Below are 21,475 nucleotides of genomic sequence, written 5' to 3'. Positions count from 1 at the left end.
CCAAGAAAAGAAAAGCCTACTACTCAAAATTCATAATTTCTGGGTAAAAAAAAAAAAACGAAATTCTTTATAAAAATCGAGGGAAAAAAGAAAAGAAAAATCACCCGAATTTAATACCCTTTTTAATTTAATTAATTTAGGATTAAAATTTAATGTAATTTAATTGTCTTCATTGTACTGTGAAAAATGAAGGGATTAATAAAATAAAATCGAATAATTAAAAAATAAAGTATATAATCCCGACATCATTAATCATGATGTTCTTCCCGTTTGTGGTTGTTTCTCTGGAGGAGGAGCAGGAAAACCCTCCCAGTTCCGAACACGAAGAAGAAGAAGGTGATTATCCAACTTTTTCACCCTTTTATTTGTTTTTCCTTAATTTAACTGTTATCTTAATTACCAGGAATTTGTTGAAATTTTTGGATTTTTTTTTGGAATATATATGAGCTGTTTTTGTGTGGGTATCTTGTGTATTCATTCTTATGTTAATTCGTGAAGTAGATGGTTTTAATTTCTGGGTTGGGGGAGTTATAATCTTTTCTAGCATGTGGGAAGTGGAATTGTTTGTTTGTGATGAAGTGCCGAGCAATTTCATTTTGTTTTGTTGATAGAATTTTGGACTTTGGAGCTTGAAAAGCTAATATCGAAAAATCGAATTTATTTGAGCTTGAAAATGATTTGGGAATGTTGAGTTTTGGAGGAATATGTAGTCTTCTTCTTAGTATATATGATGATGGTAAAAGTATATGAAATTTTTAGGAGTTGGACAGTAAGATAGATGTTCAAATGGTGAATGAAAAGCAATTAATGGTGTTAATGACTTAATGAGTATGCTAACTTTTGATGATATTGCTGCAAATAGGAGCTAATTAAGTAGTTATCTTCTGAGGAAGTAGAAGTAGGGGGTGGAAACTGGAAAGAGAAGATAGATGTTGTAGATGCAATATTCGACTAGTTTTAACCGCTCAGGAGTAAGGTTGTGTTTACATCTTGATCTATGTAGACCTTGTTGAGTAGGGTAAATCTGAAATTTGGGGGATGCAGAATCTGTATATCAAAACACAATATATTTTGTTGGACATTTTAGGTAGTGTACCGGTGTACGGGAAAAAAATTAGTTTGTTGTGTGGAAGTTGGCAAGCAGAAGTCTGAAAAAAGGGCAAGTGTATTTGGGTTGCTTCAACTTGTAGGTTTCTGGAACCATTTGTTTTGATATCTCACTGTTCTACTGCAAAATTTCCATATTGCTTGATATTTGTTCTTTAAACGATGCTCTAGTTGTCAAGGATCCAGATTTGTTATCTGGGGCACGTTAAGCTAATCGTAGACGCTGGAAGTACGGGGATTGTAGACTACGCTATGTTAAGAGTTAAATTAGGGGAACATTTGCTGCCTTCACATAAGGAGTAATTCTTAGCTAAAGAAATTAGCTATAACTAGGTTCGGACCTTTGTCTTTACCACTAGGCCAAGAGCCCAAGACTTCGTTGGCAAGTGGACAGTAAAATTGTCGACTTCTGTACTAAAGTAAATCCTAATAAGGTAAAATACTTATGAAGAGAATTGTTACACTTAGGGTGCGTTTGGTTGGGGGTAATAATCAAAGGGAATGAGAATGAGAGGATATCATTCCCTTTGTTGTTGTTTGTTATGCCTATTTTTTCATTCCATTTGCCCTTTTTTATTATTGAGTTTACCCCAAAACCTTCTACACTCATTCCCACCTCCCCCCCTCACTTTCCCATTCCTTTCCCCTCTTCACTTCCCCACCCCCTCTCTCCCTCCTTTAAGTCTCTACCGCCGCCGCAACCAGACCGTTCACCGCCAACCCACAACCAGACCACTACCATCTCTACCGCTGCCGCCAGACCGTTCACCGCCACCAGTGTCCACCGCCGTCACCGCCGTCAGACCATCCATCGGTGCGTGCAAAACCTTCCACAGCCACTTCGGCTTCCTAGTCCGGAAGATCCACCACCTACCATCTCCGTCCATAGCCGCTCGAGCTTCACCCATTAATAGCGCCGCCGGAGTATGTTTGTGGTATGAAAGTTTGGAATTTCTGGGATTGTAACACTTCAATTTCTTTTGAAATTTATGTCGTACATTTCCCCCTTTTGTTCAAGCACTATCATCTTGAGGTTACAATTTCTTATAAATTGACATTACCTGGATTGTCGATTATGGTTAGAGCAATTACTATGACTGAAAATTATGATAGCAATTACTCTGTGAAATACTTCATTTTTGGGTATATGGACAGCATCTTTGTGTTGTTGGAGAAGAAGATAACCCAAACAATATTCTAAATCAAAGGGATTCATTCCCATTCTCTTTCTTTCCCTTTGTTGATTCCATTCCCTTTACCCTCTGCGAACCAAACGCCCCCTTATAGAATTGGTGCACAGTCAAGGATTAAAGTGGGGAACATTGATATGGGATACCAGAAACCTCAAGGTGTCATTGTGTTTTCTCAAAGTACCTTGAAATTATGTTAATAAAATTCCCATAAAAAGTTCAGGACCTGAGAACTTTTTGAGGCTATGGGCTCTTTCTGCATTTCTATTCCTTACAATTTGCCGCTTTTCTCAAGATCTTGAAGAAGCTTTTAGGTGAAGATAACTGCTTCACTTCATGGCATGATTTTCTCATTGAGATAGGATTTCTAAAAGAACAAAACAAAAATGAAATGGAGAGAAGAAAAAGTTTCTTCCCGTATTGTACTCCGTTTTATCTCAAGACGCTGATGTTAGATTACAGTTTCCAGACTTGTGGTGTATTTAAGCAAAGAAGAACATGAAAAAATCTACTGAAATTGCCAAGACTACTTCCATGATGAGGTGATTTGTCTACAATATCTTTAGGCTGCTTCAAACAGTGAGATTAGTTTGGGTTTGCTTAAAAAGATGCTGTGGACCCATTGCTTTTTCTGTTAGGGTTTTCCATTGCTAAATCTCTTTGTGGTTGAATCAAGTTCTCACTTGCATTCATTGACCTGCTGTCTTAGTCATGCACAGACTTACCTAAATCTCCTAAGTTCGCATGTTATCTTGTAACTTCTGTTTCTTTGCTTAAAGTGAAGTTACTCTCATATTTTAACTGTTAGGTGAAGAGTTCTCTGAGGAAATTGCTATTATGGCCGAGATCGAAGCTTCAAGCAGCCAAGGATGGGGATCTTCACTCTCATTGCCATCTTCAGAGGATGTTGCCAGAGCAGTGGCAGCGGCTGCTACTGTAGTAAGTACACCACGACCATCGGTAGTATTTTCTTCGAATGATGATGGGGGTAATTCCCCGTTAAAGAGAATACAGAATCAGGTATCAAAAGTCTTAAAAGGTCTATCACCATCTCCTGACAAAAGAAGTGTCACTTACAATCCAGAAGTGTTAACTAAACAAAAGCGTCAATGGACCAGCTATCAGCTAGAATCTTTGGTATGCTATTTCTTCTAAGTTTCAGCGTGTAAGTTGATATCACTTGGTTTTGTTTTGTCATTCACTTAGTGGGATGTATACATAGCTTTCCATACAACTGGATTTGTTTATAATAAGTTAGGCGGTTTTTCTTTTAGGCAGCTGTTTACCGTTGGATCTCATTTTTGGTTTGATTTGGGCCTTTGAGGCTTAATTCCTTTGAACTGTAATCTTTTTTCACATTTTGAATTATACCCTCATTTGTGATGCTTGAGTAATCCATTTTGAAGTTTCTCATGATACCTAAACTTAACTTTAGGTGATAAAAAGGCACCCGTCAAAGGTTAAGTTATCAGAAATCCTTCAAAAAGTCTACATATTTTTTTTTAATATTTTCTGTTTACACGCAGGATGAACGATCTTTTATGGAGCCATCAAAGCTTTTCGAGAGCATGGTTGTTGTTGGGCTTCCTCCTAGTTTTGATGCTCAATCATTAAGAAAAAGACTACTTTCTAGAAAGTCTGAAGGTTCAGGGAAATTCCGGATTGCATTAAATGGTTATAATCATAATCGTGTAGAGCCAAACTTTGAGCCCCAGGTGCATACTATCACATGAAAAATGTTTTAATGTTGGTTGGGCATTATCCTTTTGGGCTTATTTTCTATTTCTTTTTGGTCCCAGGTTTTATTTGTTTATCCTCCAGAAAAGCAGTTGCCACTCAAGTACAGGGATCTTTTATCATTTTGCTTCCCTGGTGGTGTTGAGGTTGGTTCAGCATTTTTTTCTTGTTTATGCAAACTCTCTAATTTTTTTTTCCTCTAAAAATTTGTAGTGTCACAATATGTGCAAGGATTATCCTGTTTTTGTGTGTTATTGCTTATTTCTGTACTCACTCGCACTAGAGAGCAGAGATACACAGGGGTTCAAGTTTACTGAAAACCTAAATACCCATTTTACGATAATTTTTTTTCTTTCAATTAATGATTTATAATGTAGTAGTACTATTGTTGGATTCATCGTAAATGTTACTTTCACCATATGTATCTTTCAATTATTTATACTAACATAAATTACAAGAAATGTGCTCTAACTTTGGTCTTAGATATTGTAAAATGTCGTCTAGGAACATTTTTTGGGGCTGAGGGAATTTTTTTTAATCATTTATTTAGTTAAAAGAACAAGACGTTTTTGTTCAAGCAGGAGAATAGAGGTTTAGAGGACAAAAGGTACCTGGGGACCTTGAGCCTCATATTTAGGGTGTGTTATTGCACAACGTATTTTAATTCTTTCAGGATAAAAGTAAAATTATTTCCAATTAGTTCAATTCACAACTACACTAAGTTCTAATAAGTTTGATAAGTTAAGATAATTAAGACAAGTAGAGAAAAGTTCAAATAAGCTCAGATAAGGAAAATTTAGTTGAATAGAACACCCAATTAGTTCCAGATTTTGAAATTCAAAGCTCCCTATAATCAGCAGAGTAAACAAACCGATGGCAATAACACAACGAAATTCTACTTGATTGGATTGTAGAGTCGTCGATGCTTTTCGTTTGGCCTGAATTTGGAACTTATCAAAGGTTTAACAGTTTAATACTGATTATATATGTTGTTTTTATAAAACATTGATATATGTAGCCCTGGTAAAAAAAGTTGGTGAATAAGTCAATTACGTATTTGTAGATTTCAAGTTCAATAGGCAATTGGTTTCTGGGTCAATGATAATGGAGGGAGCCCAACTCCTTTGAACTTAATCATCTTGAAGCCTGTGCACATTGAGGTCCTGAAACTCTGTAAGTCTGCTCTTTTAGTTAGAACTTGCTGTGTGCTCCAAAGTCAATTTTGAAGAGGCCAATTCGTTGTAGATCTAAGCGGTTGAATCTTGAACCTGAAGCCTCGTGAAAGAGTATTTGTACTAGATTTGGTTCCCTAATGCCTGTTAACTTATTTCAAATATTTTATCGAATTTGTTGTTCTTGAAGTATAGTTTCATTATGGCTTAACTTTGTTCTCTGGTACGGATGGCTGAAAGTGGGAAAACCCTTTTTCTTTCCCTTGCTCCTTCGCTGTTTGTGTTCATAGGTATAATGACACATAATTTATTCCAGGGTAACATAAAATATGATGGTTGAGGCACCTGATTATGGAGTTTGGGATTCATCTCTTGCAGTTGTCAACATTTGAAAGTCAATCTGTCATATTTGATGTTAAAACTTACTTTCTTTTGTTTGCCCCTATTTCTTCTCTGATTAATATGATTGGATCCTATCTGTCAGCTCGTAAGATTATTTCTTCAAATTTTTTTCTATGCCTTTATGCTTGGTGTTCTTATGTTTTTTTCTTCCCGGAGGGGTCTTTACATGATTCTGGAATGTACTTACAGGTTCATGCTGTTGAGAAAAGTTCTTCAATGAGCGAGTTAAATGAAATACTTCTTGGACAGGTATTTGTCACCTTCCTGACTTCAATGTGATGTGTTTATCTCAAATCTCAATCATGCTGAAATAGGAAATGCTATTTCTTTCTGTAACCAAATTAGAACCATGCTTAGTGTGAGAGTTGATAACCAATTGGGCAGGTTTTCCTTTATGAGATCTATGAATGATAATGTCGTTTTTTTTCAAGTCAGCAATACCTCTTCTATCCCGTCTAGCTGTCTAACCCTTTGTGATGTTGGTGGTAAATTTTTGTTCCGTAAATCAGTTTCCAAATTGTACTAGTTCTAGTCTGTGTGACCTGCAGTGGACATTTCTCCCAAAGTTTCTCAGTTTTGCAAGTTTTCAAAATTTGAGGGTCAGTCAATAAAGGGTAAGGCAAACACTTTCCGCTTAGTTGCTCTAGTTGACACTTGGCAGACTAAAAAAGTTGGATTAGAAGGTGGGGAAGGAAATTTTTGGGGTTTTATGGAAAGAGCCGAAGAGAAGAAAATTTAAAGGGAATGCCTGAAGATGGCTTGCAGGTAGTGGGGGCTTGTTGTGGTGGAGATCAAATAAAGGAATATAATGCATTTCTGGAGTATCATTGGATCTGAATGGAAACAGGGTAGGGTGTGGGAGAGGGAAATGAGAAGAGAAACCACAATGAATGGTGATGGAAGGGGCCCAATGAACTTCTGTTATCGTGCTTCTGACTTGTAAAAGAGCAATGTAAAAGATGGGAAAGGCAAGTAAAGAGAGTGGTGGAGGGAAATTGCCACCTTATCGGGGAAGTGCTGTAATAATTTGGGAACTGCTGGAAAGAAAAGATATTGTATGAAGGACTGCAGGAAAGAAAAGAGATAGCGAAAGAGCTGGACCATTGTAAAGTTTGGTCATATACAACATTATCATCAACGAAGACCACTTTGAACCTCTTGTAAACTTGTTCTTGTTATTTTTTAACTTTTGTTTTCCTGTTAGCCACGACATTTAGTTATTGTCATTGATGTTGATATTGGTCTTCGTTGTTGGTTTCATTATTGTCTTTCATATGAGGATTCACTAATTCATCAATAATGACTTCAATCTAGTGCGTAAGTCTTCCAGCTAGGGTAGAGGTTAGTTGTTAGTAAACACATTATATTGGTTGATTTACCGTTTTGCAACAGAACAAAGGGAACACTATAGTATTAACGTCTGTAAAAAGCATATTACCTGTTTTGGTTGTCCAAAGTGCAAGAATGTCAGGGAGATGAAAGCTCTTTTCAGGTTGTTTTTCTGTTATTGCCAGAAGATCCCATCAAGGTCAATGTGGAAATTTTAACTTCAAGTGTCTAATAGAAGGAAACAAGGAGGTTAATATTAGCCCAGGATCTTACTTACAATTTTGCATTGCTAGCAACTCAGCAGGTCAAGAGCACTGCTCTAATGCTTGGTCATAATATACTGCTATTACATCATGAAATTATCTCCAGCTTTTTCTCTTCAATTCATTTTTTTCTTTTTTTCTTTTTTGTCCTTTGTGTATGTAGCATGTATGTATTGGAGGGGGTGGGGGAGGTGTGTGTTGTGAATTTGTGATTCGCGGATTTTTAAGCATTTTGCCATTTTGGACTTTATTTGGGTTTAAGCCTTTAAGGGATGGGGAAGATAACTCTTGCCTTTTGTTGCCAAACTGTTTTTACCATATTTACTTTTCTTTGCAGGAACATCTCAAACAGACTGAGCTGTCCTTTGTGTTTCGCTTGCAGCAGGTAGTTTGCTGAATCCTGTAAATCCTTTCTGTTCTGTCATTGTCTGTTATGTTTTCCTTTAGTGGGTGATTAAGTTCATTAGATTCTGTTAGATAATGCCTTGAATCGGTCAAGACCCTTACTGCAACTCCCCAACACGGGGATCTACTTTACGGTATCTGTTATTCTGGACTAGGGTTATCTGTTTTGGGCCTATTTTCTGGGCTTTTCCGCATCTGTCTAGAGAGTACTATATAAACTCTCTAGGTCATAACCTAGTTGTATTCTGTAATCTGTACTCCTCAAGATCAATAAAACTTTCCTCCCCTCTGCCTATAGACGTAGCTAACACATTGTTAGTGAACCACGTTAAATTCTCTGCGTTCTCTATTACGTTATTTATTCTTTCTTTGCATTCGTTATAACAGATTCATATTTGATGTTGTATGTTTTGCCTACAACTTAGGCTCTTTTTGGGTTTGTTTGGAATTCTTTTTCAATGCAAACAACCATAACGGCAGATTACTCACTCTTTAAGTGAGAATTAGAAGAGTGCCAGGAAGATAGGGCTCTAAATCTGTGAATTAGGTCATGGAAAATCTTGGTTATGGTGGGGGGGGGGGGTATGAAGATGGTTTGCGGCAGTGGCGGACCTTGAACGGTTTTACGAGTGGGGCCGGTAGAAAAAAGTTAAGCAATATACTATGTAATTATACAATTATACACAAATTTTAGGGGGGCCGTAACTAAAAATACACTACAAATTTTTTCGGCCGGGGGGGCCAGGCCCACCCCAGCCACAACAAAGATCCGCCACTGGTTTGCGGCTCCCGTGGCTTAATATCGTGGTTGCGGTCAGCTAAAAAAGTATTTACAATGCAGTTGTGATGTGTTTGAGATTTAATTCCGTAGGAAGATTGTAACAGATGGAATTAAACTTGTCCTAAGTCCTTAACGAGTAAGCCTTTCCTAGAGAGAGAGAGAGAGAGCAACAATTATGATAATCATGGTTCTAAGGTCTTGTTTTGGGGTTAAGATGCCTGATGGATTTCTTGTCTTCAAACTGTATTCTCTTTTTTTCTTTTGAAGCAAAAGTTTGTTACTTCCTCCAGATCACAAATAATTGCTCCATATAGGATTTTATGTTTCCCAACGCACAGTTTTGACTATTAATAGCTATTATTCTCGTTAACTAAAAATTATAAAAGAAACTGATATCTTGAAAGTAAATATCGATACGAATCTAACAAGAATCCATATAACTATATTTCTCCTTATGTATTAATCACAAAAAACTAGTGTAAAACTGGATATGGAACAATTTTTAGGAGAAGGAGATTGGGTGAATAGTGTAAAACTAGACATGGAACACTTTTTGGGAGCAGGGGAAGTATCTTACAGAAAAATTATTACTGTTGATATACTTTGAAGCTTCTTGAAACTATGTCTGTTTTTCTGATTGTCTTTGACAGAAATGCCTCCATACTGATATGGTTGAAGCTTTTTGGTCACCATGTACCTTAACGACCACGTTCTTTGCTTAATTGATATAAGAAGTAATTTTCTTTTCTCTAAAAGAAAAGGGAATTTGATAATAATAGTACCTTCAAGTTTATGTTTTGGTATATTAGTTTAATCGTTCTGGTCAACTTCTTACTCAGATTATGTTTCCAGGGTGCTGATAGTTCAACTCTGTATGGGTGTTGTATTTTGATGGAAGAACTTGTTGATAAGCCGTCACGATTAATATCTATGATTTCTGAAAGCCAACCTGTCCGCTCATGTTTGGGACGTTATATATTTACAACGAAACGCTGTTATTGCATACTTTCGCGGGTACCCTTCTTCAACTTGCATTTTGGTGTACTACAAAGGTAGGATTATGAATAACCTCAAATCTACTGTGAGTTATGCATTTTTTGCTTGCAGTCAGTGAAGTTTATTCTTTAGTATGGGTCTTTATCTTGACTTGCTCAACTATAGGTGTACCTTTAACTCTTTAAGGCCTTAGGCTTAGCACATTTCTCTCACAAGTCACAACTTTTTTTTTGAATTTGTGTATCTTTTATCGCGGTTGTGTACGGTGTGAAATGTTCTTTGTTTCATTGAGGGTAAAATAGCAGTCTTACTTGGCCAATGTCCGGTTGTGGATTGTGAGTGTTTAATACCCCAATTAATATCAAACTTTCCTTCCTAGGGAAATAGGGCATGCTTACCTAAAGCCTCTTTGTAATTTGTGTAGCTAAGACTGCATAAATCTGACTCCTCCCATCCAAATGCAAGAGTTTCGTTAGAGGCTTTTTGGGGAAATGGTATAATAAATTCTAATGATATCTTTTGAGGCATCAACAATGCAAGAAATAGCATCCAATTTCCTAGGTATTTTTTATTCATTTTTAGATTAACCTTCTAGATGAGAGCCTGTGGGGGTAAATTCTAGTATGAGACGATCTCTGATCATGAGATAGAGAATGTCAGCCCATTTCTCAATAACCCCAGGTTGATCATAAAGGTTATTCCTGTATCTTACATGAAGTTCTAGTCATCCCTATCTTTGAGACGACTTTTGTGCGGTTGAGTGGTTTTTCTTGCTTCATTGTGATACTTTATAAGCTTTTAATGAGAGTGTTTCCTTGTCTAGGCTTATGTGATATTCACTGTAATTGGCTTATTTTTGCAATAGCTGTTCTTTGAGGCTCCAAGTCTTCTCAATGTTCCTTTTTATTTTTTTAATACTTCGTATTTATTTACAGATTTTTTTCCTATATTGACCTTACACTTTCATCATTGGAATTCAAAATTTTCTGTATCTGTAGATCATCCCAAAAATAACATTCATTTTCAGATATCTTCATATCTATGGGGCAGATGTTTCCCAGTTTGGCAGAAAAGGTCCATGATGTAGCAATATTGATAGCTTAGTCAGAACTATCTATCCCCACCCTTCTGTTGTTGGGTTCACAGTTTCACATATCTGAACACAAGTATATATTAGCAGATGTGACATAGGCTCTGCTCTGCCAAAGTATTCATGCAAACCAACCGTACTAAACCAGGCCTTTCCAAGTCCCAACTTCCAACTGTTGCCTCAATATTTGGACTGAAACCTGATTTTTTTTGCACGAGGGCACTCTTATTAGAAGTGTAAGATAGTTAATGCTGTCTTGCCTCTCTTTATTTTGGATTACCCCCCCCCCCCCCCCCCCCGTTAGGCACTAGATGTTTATAGGGTCATAACGTAGGTGATAAAAGAACTGAAAGAAATTTATTGGAGTTATGTAACTTCAATTTTTAATATTGGTGAAAAGTATGAGCCATCAACACTCAGGTATAGCCAGTGAAAGTTTACTCACATCCTTTTCCCATTAATGCCTGCGTGCTTTAAGTTGGGTTGTTTTAGTTTCTTAGATAATCTGCTGACTGTTTGTAATAAGCCAAGGTTAATATACAGTTGGCAGGGATCATTTTTTTTCCTTCTTTTTACTGCAGCATATTTATGGAAGAAAGGTTAGAACGCTTAACCAAGAGTATCAGTGTCTTGGATTTGGAAATGCCAGATACTTTTCAAACGGTAGAAGGATTAGAAGAAAATGGTTTAGATTTGGAAGTGGCAGATACTGTTCAAACGGTAGAAGGATTAGAAGAAAATGGATTAGATTTGGAAGTGTCGGATACTGTTCAAACGGTAGACGGATCAGAAGAAAATGGTGGAATGCCAACAAAACATGTCTCAGAGGATGAAACAAATGAAACCCTGGGATCTCCTCAATCAAGTGGAACAACTGCTTCTACTAGAGTGACCGATGTGGGAAGTCTCGAGGAAACCTCCTCCTCTTTTAGGGATGATAGTCAAGATACTGATGATTCTCTTACGACCAAAAGTTATGAAACAGATAACCTTGCATCTGATAAGGAGCCTGCTGTAACCATACAGAATTCTGAAGTAAGTGATGCCAATTTTGATAACTCTGTTACGAGCAAGCCAACCATGGAAAAGTCTACAACAGGTGCTGTTTTGCCACTGCTACGGTACCCACAGTTTGAGAGTTTTGAACCTTCCTGCAGGTATGTGATTGCCTTTTGGGTTAGCTCACATACTCTTGACTCTTGTGCTTAAATCAGGGCAGGTTTTTGTTTACCTTAAATCAATCATTGCATATTATAATCTATTTTGTTTTTGAGTTAAATACTTTATACTTTGGCTTAAAGAAGTGTCACAAATGTAGCATTTTTTTTTTGAAGTGTACCAAAAAACACCCTTGAGGCACAGGGCCCAAAGTATCTCCTCGAAGGTGCCTCAAGAAGCAAGAGGCACACTCGTAGGCACTTGTTTAAATTTATCATCTTCTTTTTAGTAATTTTCAAAAACAAAAAGAACTGACTAGTCTTCTAATTTTTCCAATACAGTAGCAGAGTTAACACCACTTTCTTGATCTAAAGTTTTGTTCTATTTATTTTAAGTTCTGTTTAGACTCTAAATTCTGCACCAATTTTTGAAAAGTTGCACCTATAAGCAGGCCAGACTTCATCAGACTCTCTCTTCTCTTCTCAAAGCTCACCGTGATTCCTCTCTCCATTTCTCTCTCTCTTGCATTTTAATAACACAGCGGTGCTTTTGGGTCAAAGAAATCCAATATTTTTCTGCCCTCTTCTTTACTTATTTGCGTCTTCATTTCCAGATACAGATTAGGGAGGGACCCCAAAATGGATTTTTAGAAGAATTGCAGAAACATAAAATGAACATTGAGGAATATGCTTGTTACTTATTCTCATTACATACACAGAAACCCACCCTGCCACTTGGTTAGCTATAGTGTTATTCGCCCTCTTAACAGAAGAAACTGCAAAACTATCAGAAGACATAGTAATATCACATATATCATCGTAAACCAAATACAACGGAATACAACCGAAAGAATATCATCTTACAAACTCATATTTTTTCCACTTCTTTGGGTTAAGTTGAGAAAGAGAGAAATAAAACTGAAAATATGATCACAACTGTCCTTTTTCTATCATGACATGTTAAAATGAAAAATCATTTTCTGGAATCTCCAGTTCATTTATGAACATACAGTTCATGATACTTATCATGACGTTTAACACGTTGATAGATTTCCACTTCTCAAGTCCTGTGAATATTTCTTTTTGTTGGAAGGATTTCCCTAAAAGTCTAAAACTCATTTAGTGGCTGATATCAATTCCATCTGAAACTATGTCCTTAAAGATAACCCTTAAATTTCAGGTACTTAACGTCTTAACGATTTAATAAGGTCCTTGTAGTGGTATCAAGTTATCAACTCTGTGGAATGGTACTATTATATGGACTAATGTTATGAAAATGTATGACTTAACTACATTTCTGCATAATGGGATAGGCCATTCTGGATAAAGTATTTTCTATATAAATGGTTTATATATCGTTTTGCTTATGCACACACCTTTGATGTGATCCAGAAACCTTATTGCCTGAGGGCACGTCATGTATTTTCAGAACACTAGTTTTTCCATCGAGGACTCTTTAACAATTGAAGAAAAAATGTCAACTACAAAAAGCTTCTTTTATACTGGATTAGCCCACTAAAGTTTTGACCTTTTTTTCAGTATTTATCCGGTTCTTTTGAAATATGTGGATCATCTTACTTTTAGTGAATTATTTTTTGTCTGAAAGAACTTGCCTAAGAAAGTATACTCATGAGCCAATCACTTTGAAGCTTCAAAATTTTGTGCGGGATGCTATTGCGTTTTCTCTGTCTTTTTGCTCCTTATTCGGGAGGATCATTTGGAAAATCATTTCTTTCAGTTTGTGCATCTTTGGATCTGGATAGACCTTTTCATTGGCAAAATTCACATTGGATAGTGATCGTTTTAATGGTTAAAATTTCTGCTTCAAGCTCTTAGACAATTTTAACAATTGTGGGCGCATAGTCTTATTAGGGGTGGTAAACTGCTCCCACCCAGAAAAAGGGGCCAAGTACCTATCAGAAAAAAACGTGAAAGGAAAGAAAGTAGCAAATATTTTGGTATACTACTAATAATTAATGATATTCTTGAATGCTCTTTAAGTAATATTTACTGCTAATTGATTCACGTAATTTAAATCAAGCATGCTTGTTATAAATTTCCCTGTGTAGTGGTCAGGGTTCCCCTTCTGAAGAGAGACAGTTGAGGAGTGAAAATGATGAGACAGATATCAAAGAAACATCTATCTCTAGCCAGGAAGATTTTAGCAGCCATGTTGATATACTTGAATGGGCTAAGGTCTGTATGTCATTTTCCATAAATCTGGAATTGATAGTATTCATCTTGCATCTTATGTGGTAATTTTTACTATTGCCAATATTTTAATCCAAGCTTTACAGGCAAATAATCATGGGTCGTTGCAAATTATATGTGAATATTACAACGTAGATTTTCCGCCAAGGGGTTCAAGCATTGTTTTCCATCCACTTGAGTATTTGCACCCTTTGGAGTTTCATAGGCCTACTGAAAGAGCCATGGATGTATCTGGCTCACCACTCGATCTAAGATCGTGTAGGACAAGCCTTGAGAGGGTTGAGGTATTTAAACTTATTTCTGTACAGATAATAATATACTTCTATTACACTTCTAAGATATTTTTTATATAACTTTTTTTTCCCCATTTACTTCATGCGTAGTTGGTGATATGCTTTTAGGTTTATGTAATTTAGGGATCTTGATTTGGGATTACTTATTCCATGTTTAAATGGGTATACATAACGAATTTAGTATCTGCAAATGTTTTTTCCTTTTCAAGGTACTAAATACGTTTATAGCCGAGGAGGAGGCTACATCTTTATCAATAGTGACTATTTCATGCATTTGTGGTTATCTAAGGCTTGAGAATGTAAGTTTTTTCCAAACTTATGAGGTGATATCTCTTGATTTCCCTTTTCCTTATCATTTCTTGGTTCTTACTTATACATATGTTACTATAAATTTCACGAGCTTGAAAGAGTAGCTTAAATTCTGTTTCTTTTTTATTCGTACAAATTTTTGTTTAAATTAACATACCCACTACAAGTATAAGTTCTTTGTTGTTTCTATCCCTCTTTCTTCCATGCTCTTGTAGTCGGTCAACTGGTCAAGTAGTGATACAATGTTGTTGGGTAAATTCTTCATATGGCAATAATGGCACAAAGCCATCAGTGATATTTTGGCTTGAAGACCTTCGTAAAGTGTAATAGAATTGTGCATGTAATAAAAAAAAAAAAAAATTTGTCTGCAGTTCTTACATCCATCCTTAAACTTCAACATTTTTCTAGGGTTTTGTTTGTAATATTTCTCAAATTTGCAGGTCTTGACATTGTTTGCAGGAGCCTTGCTAGAGAAACAGATCATATTTGTTTGCTCTAATTTGGTATGTAGTAGTATAATTTTAATGAACATTTGTGATTTATTTATTTATTTATTTTGGCAAATAGAATAGGGTTTTACTCTGCATCAATAAGAAGAATCTTTTACTTGAGACGCCAAGGCCTTTGCTTTTATCTACCAAGTTTGTAGGACTTGGAATCTGCAATTTCCAAGACACTAGTAGTCTAAAACATTATTCTGGTTATTATGCTAAAAGCTTAAAACTAAACAAGTTCCTAGTATACAGTAAACTCCATATGGTTCCATCCTCATAAAATCTAATTCCGAGTTATTTCTGCTTTCGGGTACTCATTCTTTTTCAGTTTCCACAAATTATAATTTTCAGACAGGGAAATTACATTGATCAAACTCCATACTTCTGTATAGACAACGGTTCAACAGGAAGGGGGGGAGGGGGGGGGGGGGTGCTGGGGGGGGAGGAACCTTTAATAGGCCTCTACCAGGCTTCATAGCTGTAAACTGGCATTTACCTTTAAAGGCTTTAATAGGCCTCTATAATATCAGTAAAGTTCCATTTCAGTTGAAGAAGGGAGAATGAACAACACATAGCTATGACATTGCATTGAAAAGCTAGCTTGGTTTAAGTGCGGGAGTTTATTTTTCTGTCTCAGTTTTTTGGGCGTGGGAAACTGTTTCCACTGATAAGCAAGTGAATGGTTTTAATTTTATGCATCTTGAGATTTAAGTGCTTGCACTTTTGCTTTCATTTTATGGTGTTACTTAACTCCATGGAAGTTGTTATATCTTGATGCAGGGAATATTGTCAGCCTCAGTTCTCTCACTTATTCCTCTAATACGTCCCTATCAGTGGCAGAGCTTATTAATGCCGGTACTTTTTCGTCTCTGTGATTATTTCAACAGCACTAGCTACCAAGCATCTTTTATTTATTACATTGATGATGTATTGCCAGGTTTTGCCTAATGATATGCTCGATTTTCTTGATGCACCTGTGCCATATATAGTAAGTACTTTTTTTTCTATGGCCGTTTATTATATTTGATAGGTAACGATGCGTGAATTTGGTTTTTTCCCTCTTCTCTGAAGTTTTTTTGCTTTTTTTATGGCAATTTGCTGAGCTACTGCTCATAATAGAAACTGTCTACCCGAGAGGATGGGACTCTTTCTTTTTGTCTGTTTGGTCTTGCCGGCAGTTGAAAATGTAGTGCTTCTGATGGTGATACATTCATAATCTCAACTCGTGTGCCTTGCGTCTACTTTTTCCTTTTTGCTATTTTGTCACAGAGAACCTCTGTGGCTTCTACTGTAGTTTTCTGTCTTTTTTTCTTCACTCCTTCCTATTGTTTGGACCACCATAGTCAAATCAGCTTTTATATATATAGGAGTTTAGCATTCCTTGTATTGGAAGAAGCAACAGATACCCGTGTGGTAGAGTTTGGGAAAGATCTTTTGACATGTTTGGGCTTTTCCCATATGCTTATCTGTTGTGGAGAGCGTGCTGATATGGCTTCTCCATACTTATATAGTTATATAGTTATATTCTGATGTTGTAAGAGTGTTTCTCCATATATTATCCTATCAAGCTATCATCCCTGAGTTCAAGCACTGTTGATAATTGCTACATATAATGTCTTGTTTCATACTGGTAATGTTGTGGCTGCGAGCATCTGATTAGAAACTTGCATATGTAGGTTGGGGTACAGAGCAAATCTTCTGAAGTGCTCTCGAAGTTGCCAAATGCGATACTGGTGGACATCAGCAAAAATCAGGTATTTTAAAGTGTCTAGTCTTTTGCCTTTTCCCCCTTTTCTAGACCTCGGTACTTAACAGAGACTGGTTTATTGATTTTTATCCAGCCCGTGTTTCGACCCATCTCTCCCCCTAAAAAAATGATACTCCCTCCATTCCTAAACAAGTGTCCACTATTCTATTTCGGGCGTTCCTTAATAAGTGTCCACTTTCTGTTTTTTGACATACACTTTTCCCACTTTTCCATAAATCATTATTGTTTTTTCTTACACATTCTACACTTTTCCCACTTTTACATCCCCACATCCACTTTTTATTTGTACTATATCAATAAACAATTATCTACTTTATCCTTTCCCCAAAAAAACACTCTTAATTATTGTTTTTCTTACACACTTTTCAATTTTCTTCATTACCGTGAATTCTCTCAAAGTGCACACTTATTTAAGAACGGAGGGAGTACGATACAAGGGCATGCCGACTCTGTTCATTTACATGTTTGTGTTTCTTCCATGAAGAAAGTAGTTTGAAAAGTGTGAATTGCTAAAGTTAAGTTTTATAGAACTTCGTCAAATCTTTTCTTTGGAAGTTTGAAGTTTGGACTGGAATCATGCAAGTTGAGACGTGCTCTTTATTTATTGAATATGTGGGAGCGTGACTGCATGAGATCCATACAGATTTTCTATTTGCTTTAATATTCTGATGGGCCATGTGTAAGTTTGGTTGCAGGGTAACATTATGCAAAGTTTTTGTAAATATCTTTGTTTGGAATGGAAAAAATATTCAGATCCTGCTTCTGATGTGTGATAGAAGCATATTTGATAAATCTTGAATGAAGTATTAACTGTTAATTTCTTGGAATTAATTGGCTATGATCTTCATATCTTTAGGTTAAATCACAATCAATGCCACAATTGCCACGACAAAGAGAATTATTAGCATCCCTGGCTCCCTACCATTCTAAGCTTGTTGGAGAAAGCTATTTGGGGAAAAGGAGACCCATCTACGATTGTACAGATGTACAGGTATATATACTATCTCATTCTGTTGGTTTTTCCCCAAGCCAGTAGTGATTTCAGTTCTGTGCTTTAGGGAAAGTGAATCTGTAATTTCTTCATCTCACTTCTCAACTATCTTAATCCGTATTTATTTTCTGATTTTTTTTTTATATATCATTTTTTCCTATAATTCCAACGTTTTATGCAAATTATTTCTACTGTAGGTTGAAGCTGTCAGAGGTTTCATGGAAGTGTTAAGGAGTTACTTAGATTCCCTTTGCTCTAATCTCCGTTCTCACACAATAACTAATGTGCAGTCAAACGATGATAAGGTACCCCGTGGTTTGTGCTGAACATGTGAGATCTTTTTTTTTCCTGACAATTAATTTTTTTGAATATGCACCTGGACGTGGTTTGACACTTCAGGTCTATATTCGTTGTTAAGTTTGTCAATGATGAACAAATTAAATAAGCATCATTATTACTAATCTAATTTTTGAAAGATTATGATTGTGTAATTAAAGCTGGATTGATATATATGAGAAGATAGATCCAGCTACACCTGCCAGTCCGATTGTGTTGAAAAAATGTTATGGTGTTGTCGAATGACATTTAATTGTATGAACATAAAGCTGCATAACCCCCGAAGAATGACATTGGGTTCAAAATCCCATATTCTCAAACCTCGTTGTTGTGGGAGTATCTGTGATTTGGCAGTTTGGACCTTTATCCCCCTCTACGATCAAGCCTAACAAACTTTCATCTTAAATTTGGTGTTATAATTATTTTTTTGACCATCTGTATTAGTTCTAGCCCACAGAAAAGCTTGCGAGCTACTTATTTGTGTGAAATCGTCTTTTTACATTAGGACGCAAGATCTTGTTTGTTGTGGGAAGAACAGCTGTGAATTCAAGTCATGTCAGTGCATGGAACATATAATCTTGTTTTGTGTAGGGAACCGAGAAGCCTGTAGAAATTCCGGGAGATTAGATGACGTGTTTCATAAAGGGACTAAATGGAGATGTGTGACTAGGGTCATATTGAGCTCTTAAAGAGCTCTTCTCTTTTTCAAATGACTCTTTGATAACTTTTCTTATTGGATTTGCTTGATAATTTCTTAGGTACTAGCTACCGATTACTCTTCCATTACCTACTATATATGCTAAGGGTAAAATAGATCTAGAGTCAGATACATGCATGTAATAAGACCCTGAACATGAATGTGTATCAACCTAAGACTTTCATAGTTCATGCATCTTAAATCATGTAGCACGTCAACGTCATAAGGTGCTGGTATATTGCTATCCACATAGAGTACAGGAAAATATGATATTTGGATAAATTTGTAGCTGTAGAAATAAAATTTCCTTCGTTGCTTTGACATGTTTGCTTGAACTCCTAGGTTATGCTTTCACTTACCTCATTGGTATTAGGATATTTACTTTGGTTTTCAGTAATTGATACGAAGTAATAATTTGTCATTTTTGTGTTCATTTTATCTTCAGGTATCACTGCTTCTAAAAGAGAGCTTCATCGACTCATTTGCTAGTCGTGATCGACCTTTTATGAAGGTGTGCTCCTCAAGCTTTCAAGTGTCTATTGCTCTGTTTTCGGCTGCAGTTTCTTTTTGAATGGCACCTTGATACAGTTTTTCGTCTTTCTTAAAGACTCATAAACTTACTCCCTCGTATGTGAATTTATGACGTGCTAGGTTAAAAGTGAAAATGGAAACAAGTAATCCCTCCGTTCTTGAATGTTTGTCCATTTTGGAATCTAAGACAATTCAACATAAGTACACTTGTCACGTGTATCCAACCCTCGTAGGTAGGAAAGAAAAATAATTAAGGGTTTAATAGAGATAAAGGTTTACTTAGGAGTAAACAAGTGGACTATTTGGATATTTATGAGGGTATAATGGGGATAAATGTTGGACAAATAAGGAAAGATTTCAAACGGGACTAATAAAAAAAACCAAAACGGAAAGAGAACTAACATTAGAAAACGGAGGGAGTATCAGTGATGAATTGTGAAATGAAATTGTTAAAATGCTTGAACTATAAGTACATCATTGTTATGTGGGGAAATTGAGATTTTTTTCCGGGGGATGGAAATAGTGACAAACTTTTTGAGGAGGAGAGAGTATCTGATATCGACAAGTAGGTTATAATCTCATTAGGCTAGAAGTTTCATTGACCTTTTTTAATAAAATTATTAGTATAGTGAATACGAACCGCTTCTTGAGGAGGGTTTTCTTTCTAGATTGGCCTACCCGAGCCCAGAAGAACAAAAACCACAAGCCTTATCCAAGTTGCTGATTATTTTCTTGGCCATTCTGCCTTATATTGTCACAGATTCTATCTTCTGTTACCTCCCTAGAGGTCCAAACTGCCTGATTCCGGGGCCCGCCTAAGTGTTATATACATCAACACATCAATAATTTAGAACACAAAATATCTCCTGCAGATATTGCTCTACTTATTTCCTAGGTCTTTGCTGGGGAAACCAATATGCAAACATTGTTTCATACCTGCTCAACATCGATCATTAATTTGCTTGATTAGGCCATGTTCTCTTTACTATCTGTTCTGATTTTTTTAGTTTCTGAGTTCTGACCTGGTCTTGATGTTTTATGTGAGTGTTTTTTTTGTTTTTTCTGTTTTGTTCTCGTCTGGTCTGATATGGTCTGATCTGATTTAATAAGCAATAAGAATAAGGTGAAGAGAACAAAACTAGACAATAACTTATTGTTTCAAAATATAGTCCGCGTAATCACTGACCATAATATTATGCCATCAATGGAATATTTTCAAACTTACCTTGCCAATTTGTAGCGAACATTAACATACAAATACTGGAAGACTATACTGATTTACGGGCTTTTTTTTCTTTTTTGAATGCAGCTGTTTGTCGACACACAAATGTTCTCTGTACATACAGATTTCGTCCTATCTTTTTATCAGAAGGATTAAGGTTCTCGGTATACCTCTCTCATACTTAATTAGTGGTCGTTTGGTTAGGCATCGGGAATTATCATTTCCCAAAGTGCCGAAATTTGTTACTTTTTTCATCTGAGGAATTAGCTAAGCAACTTCCTCTATTTGATGAGAAAGTATAAAACCCCACTTGATGTTGTTGTCAACCAAACAACCACTTGAAAAATATACACAGAATGGCGAATGGGCGAATGCTTTCAACCCGCCAAAAACGAAGCTTCACTTGCACATGTAAACACTTTTGTGTAGTAGTTTGTTATACAAAACAACAAAATGAAAATGTAAATATCTTGTGAAATTTTCACCCTGTAATTTTGTGTGGTGTTCTGTAATTTTGTGTGGTGTTTATGAAAAATCGCTTTCGGAATGATAAAGAACGGTTTCACTGAAGTAGATCATTGTACGTGTTAGGGTTTATGTTTCCTTAGTGGTGGTGATCTTAAAAGCTTTGTTTTTGTGGTCCAAAACGCTACACAAGTTGAGCTGTTTGGGTATTGGACCACCATTTTTCCTCATCATTGCTAACACAAAAATGGCTGTCGTCCTCTTAGGAGCAGCTTTCTCTGTGGTCTACACAGCAGCAGAGAAAACGCTCATCTGATTATGGCTTTACAGTAAAGGGGTCTTCCCCAAATTTCTTATTGTTATTGGTTGTAAAAGTTTAAAAACCTCACCTGGGAATACATTGAGGCCAGTGTTAGCTGTGGTTCTTTTCACCTGATCTGGTCTGATTTTCTAATTTATGGTATGGCCTAGTCTTGTATAATCTGAATAGTTTTTGTGAGTGTTTTTTGTATTTTCTAGTCTAATCTAA

General features: G+C 36.2%; 1 protein-coding gene across 1 annotated transcript; it reads left to right on the top strand.

Moving 5' to 3' along the window:
* The first annotated feature begins 34 nt into the window (after positions 1-34).
* On the top strand, positions 35-21,054 carry LOC110803500 (uncharacterized). The gene is made up of 19 exons (XM_022009014.2): positions 35-336; positions 3,106-3,434; positions 3,824-4,012; positions 4,097-4,180; positions 5,798-5,857; positions 7,538-7,585; positions 9,239-9,438; positions 11,054-11,629; positions 13,699-13,825; positions 13,927-14,124; positions 14,343-14,432; positions 14,883-14,945; positions 15,717-15,791; positions 15,874-15,924; positions 16,613-16,690; positions 17,561-17,695; positions 17,893-18,000; positions 19,174-19,239; positions 20,569-21,054. The coding sequence occupies exons 1-19, from the start codon at positions 255-257 to the stop codon at positions 20,635-20,637; spliced, it is 2,628 nt and encodes an 875-aa protein (XP_021864706.1). The 5' UTR covers positions 35-254; the 3' UTR covers positions 20,638-21,054.
* The last annotated feature ends 421 nt before the right edge of the window (positions 21,055-21,475 follow it).

This window comes from Spinacia oleracea, chromosome 2 (assembly GCF_020520425.1).
Source record: "Spinacia oleracea cultivar Varoflay chromosome 2, BTI_SOV_V1, whole genome shotgun sequence".
Lineage (NCBI taxonomy): Eukaryota > Viridiplantae > Streptophyta > Magnoliopsida > Caryophyllales > Amaranthaceae > Spinacia > Spinacia oleracea.
Note: the sequence above shows the minus strand (reverse complement) of the source record. Positions and strands in the feature narration are given on the sequence as shown.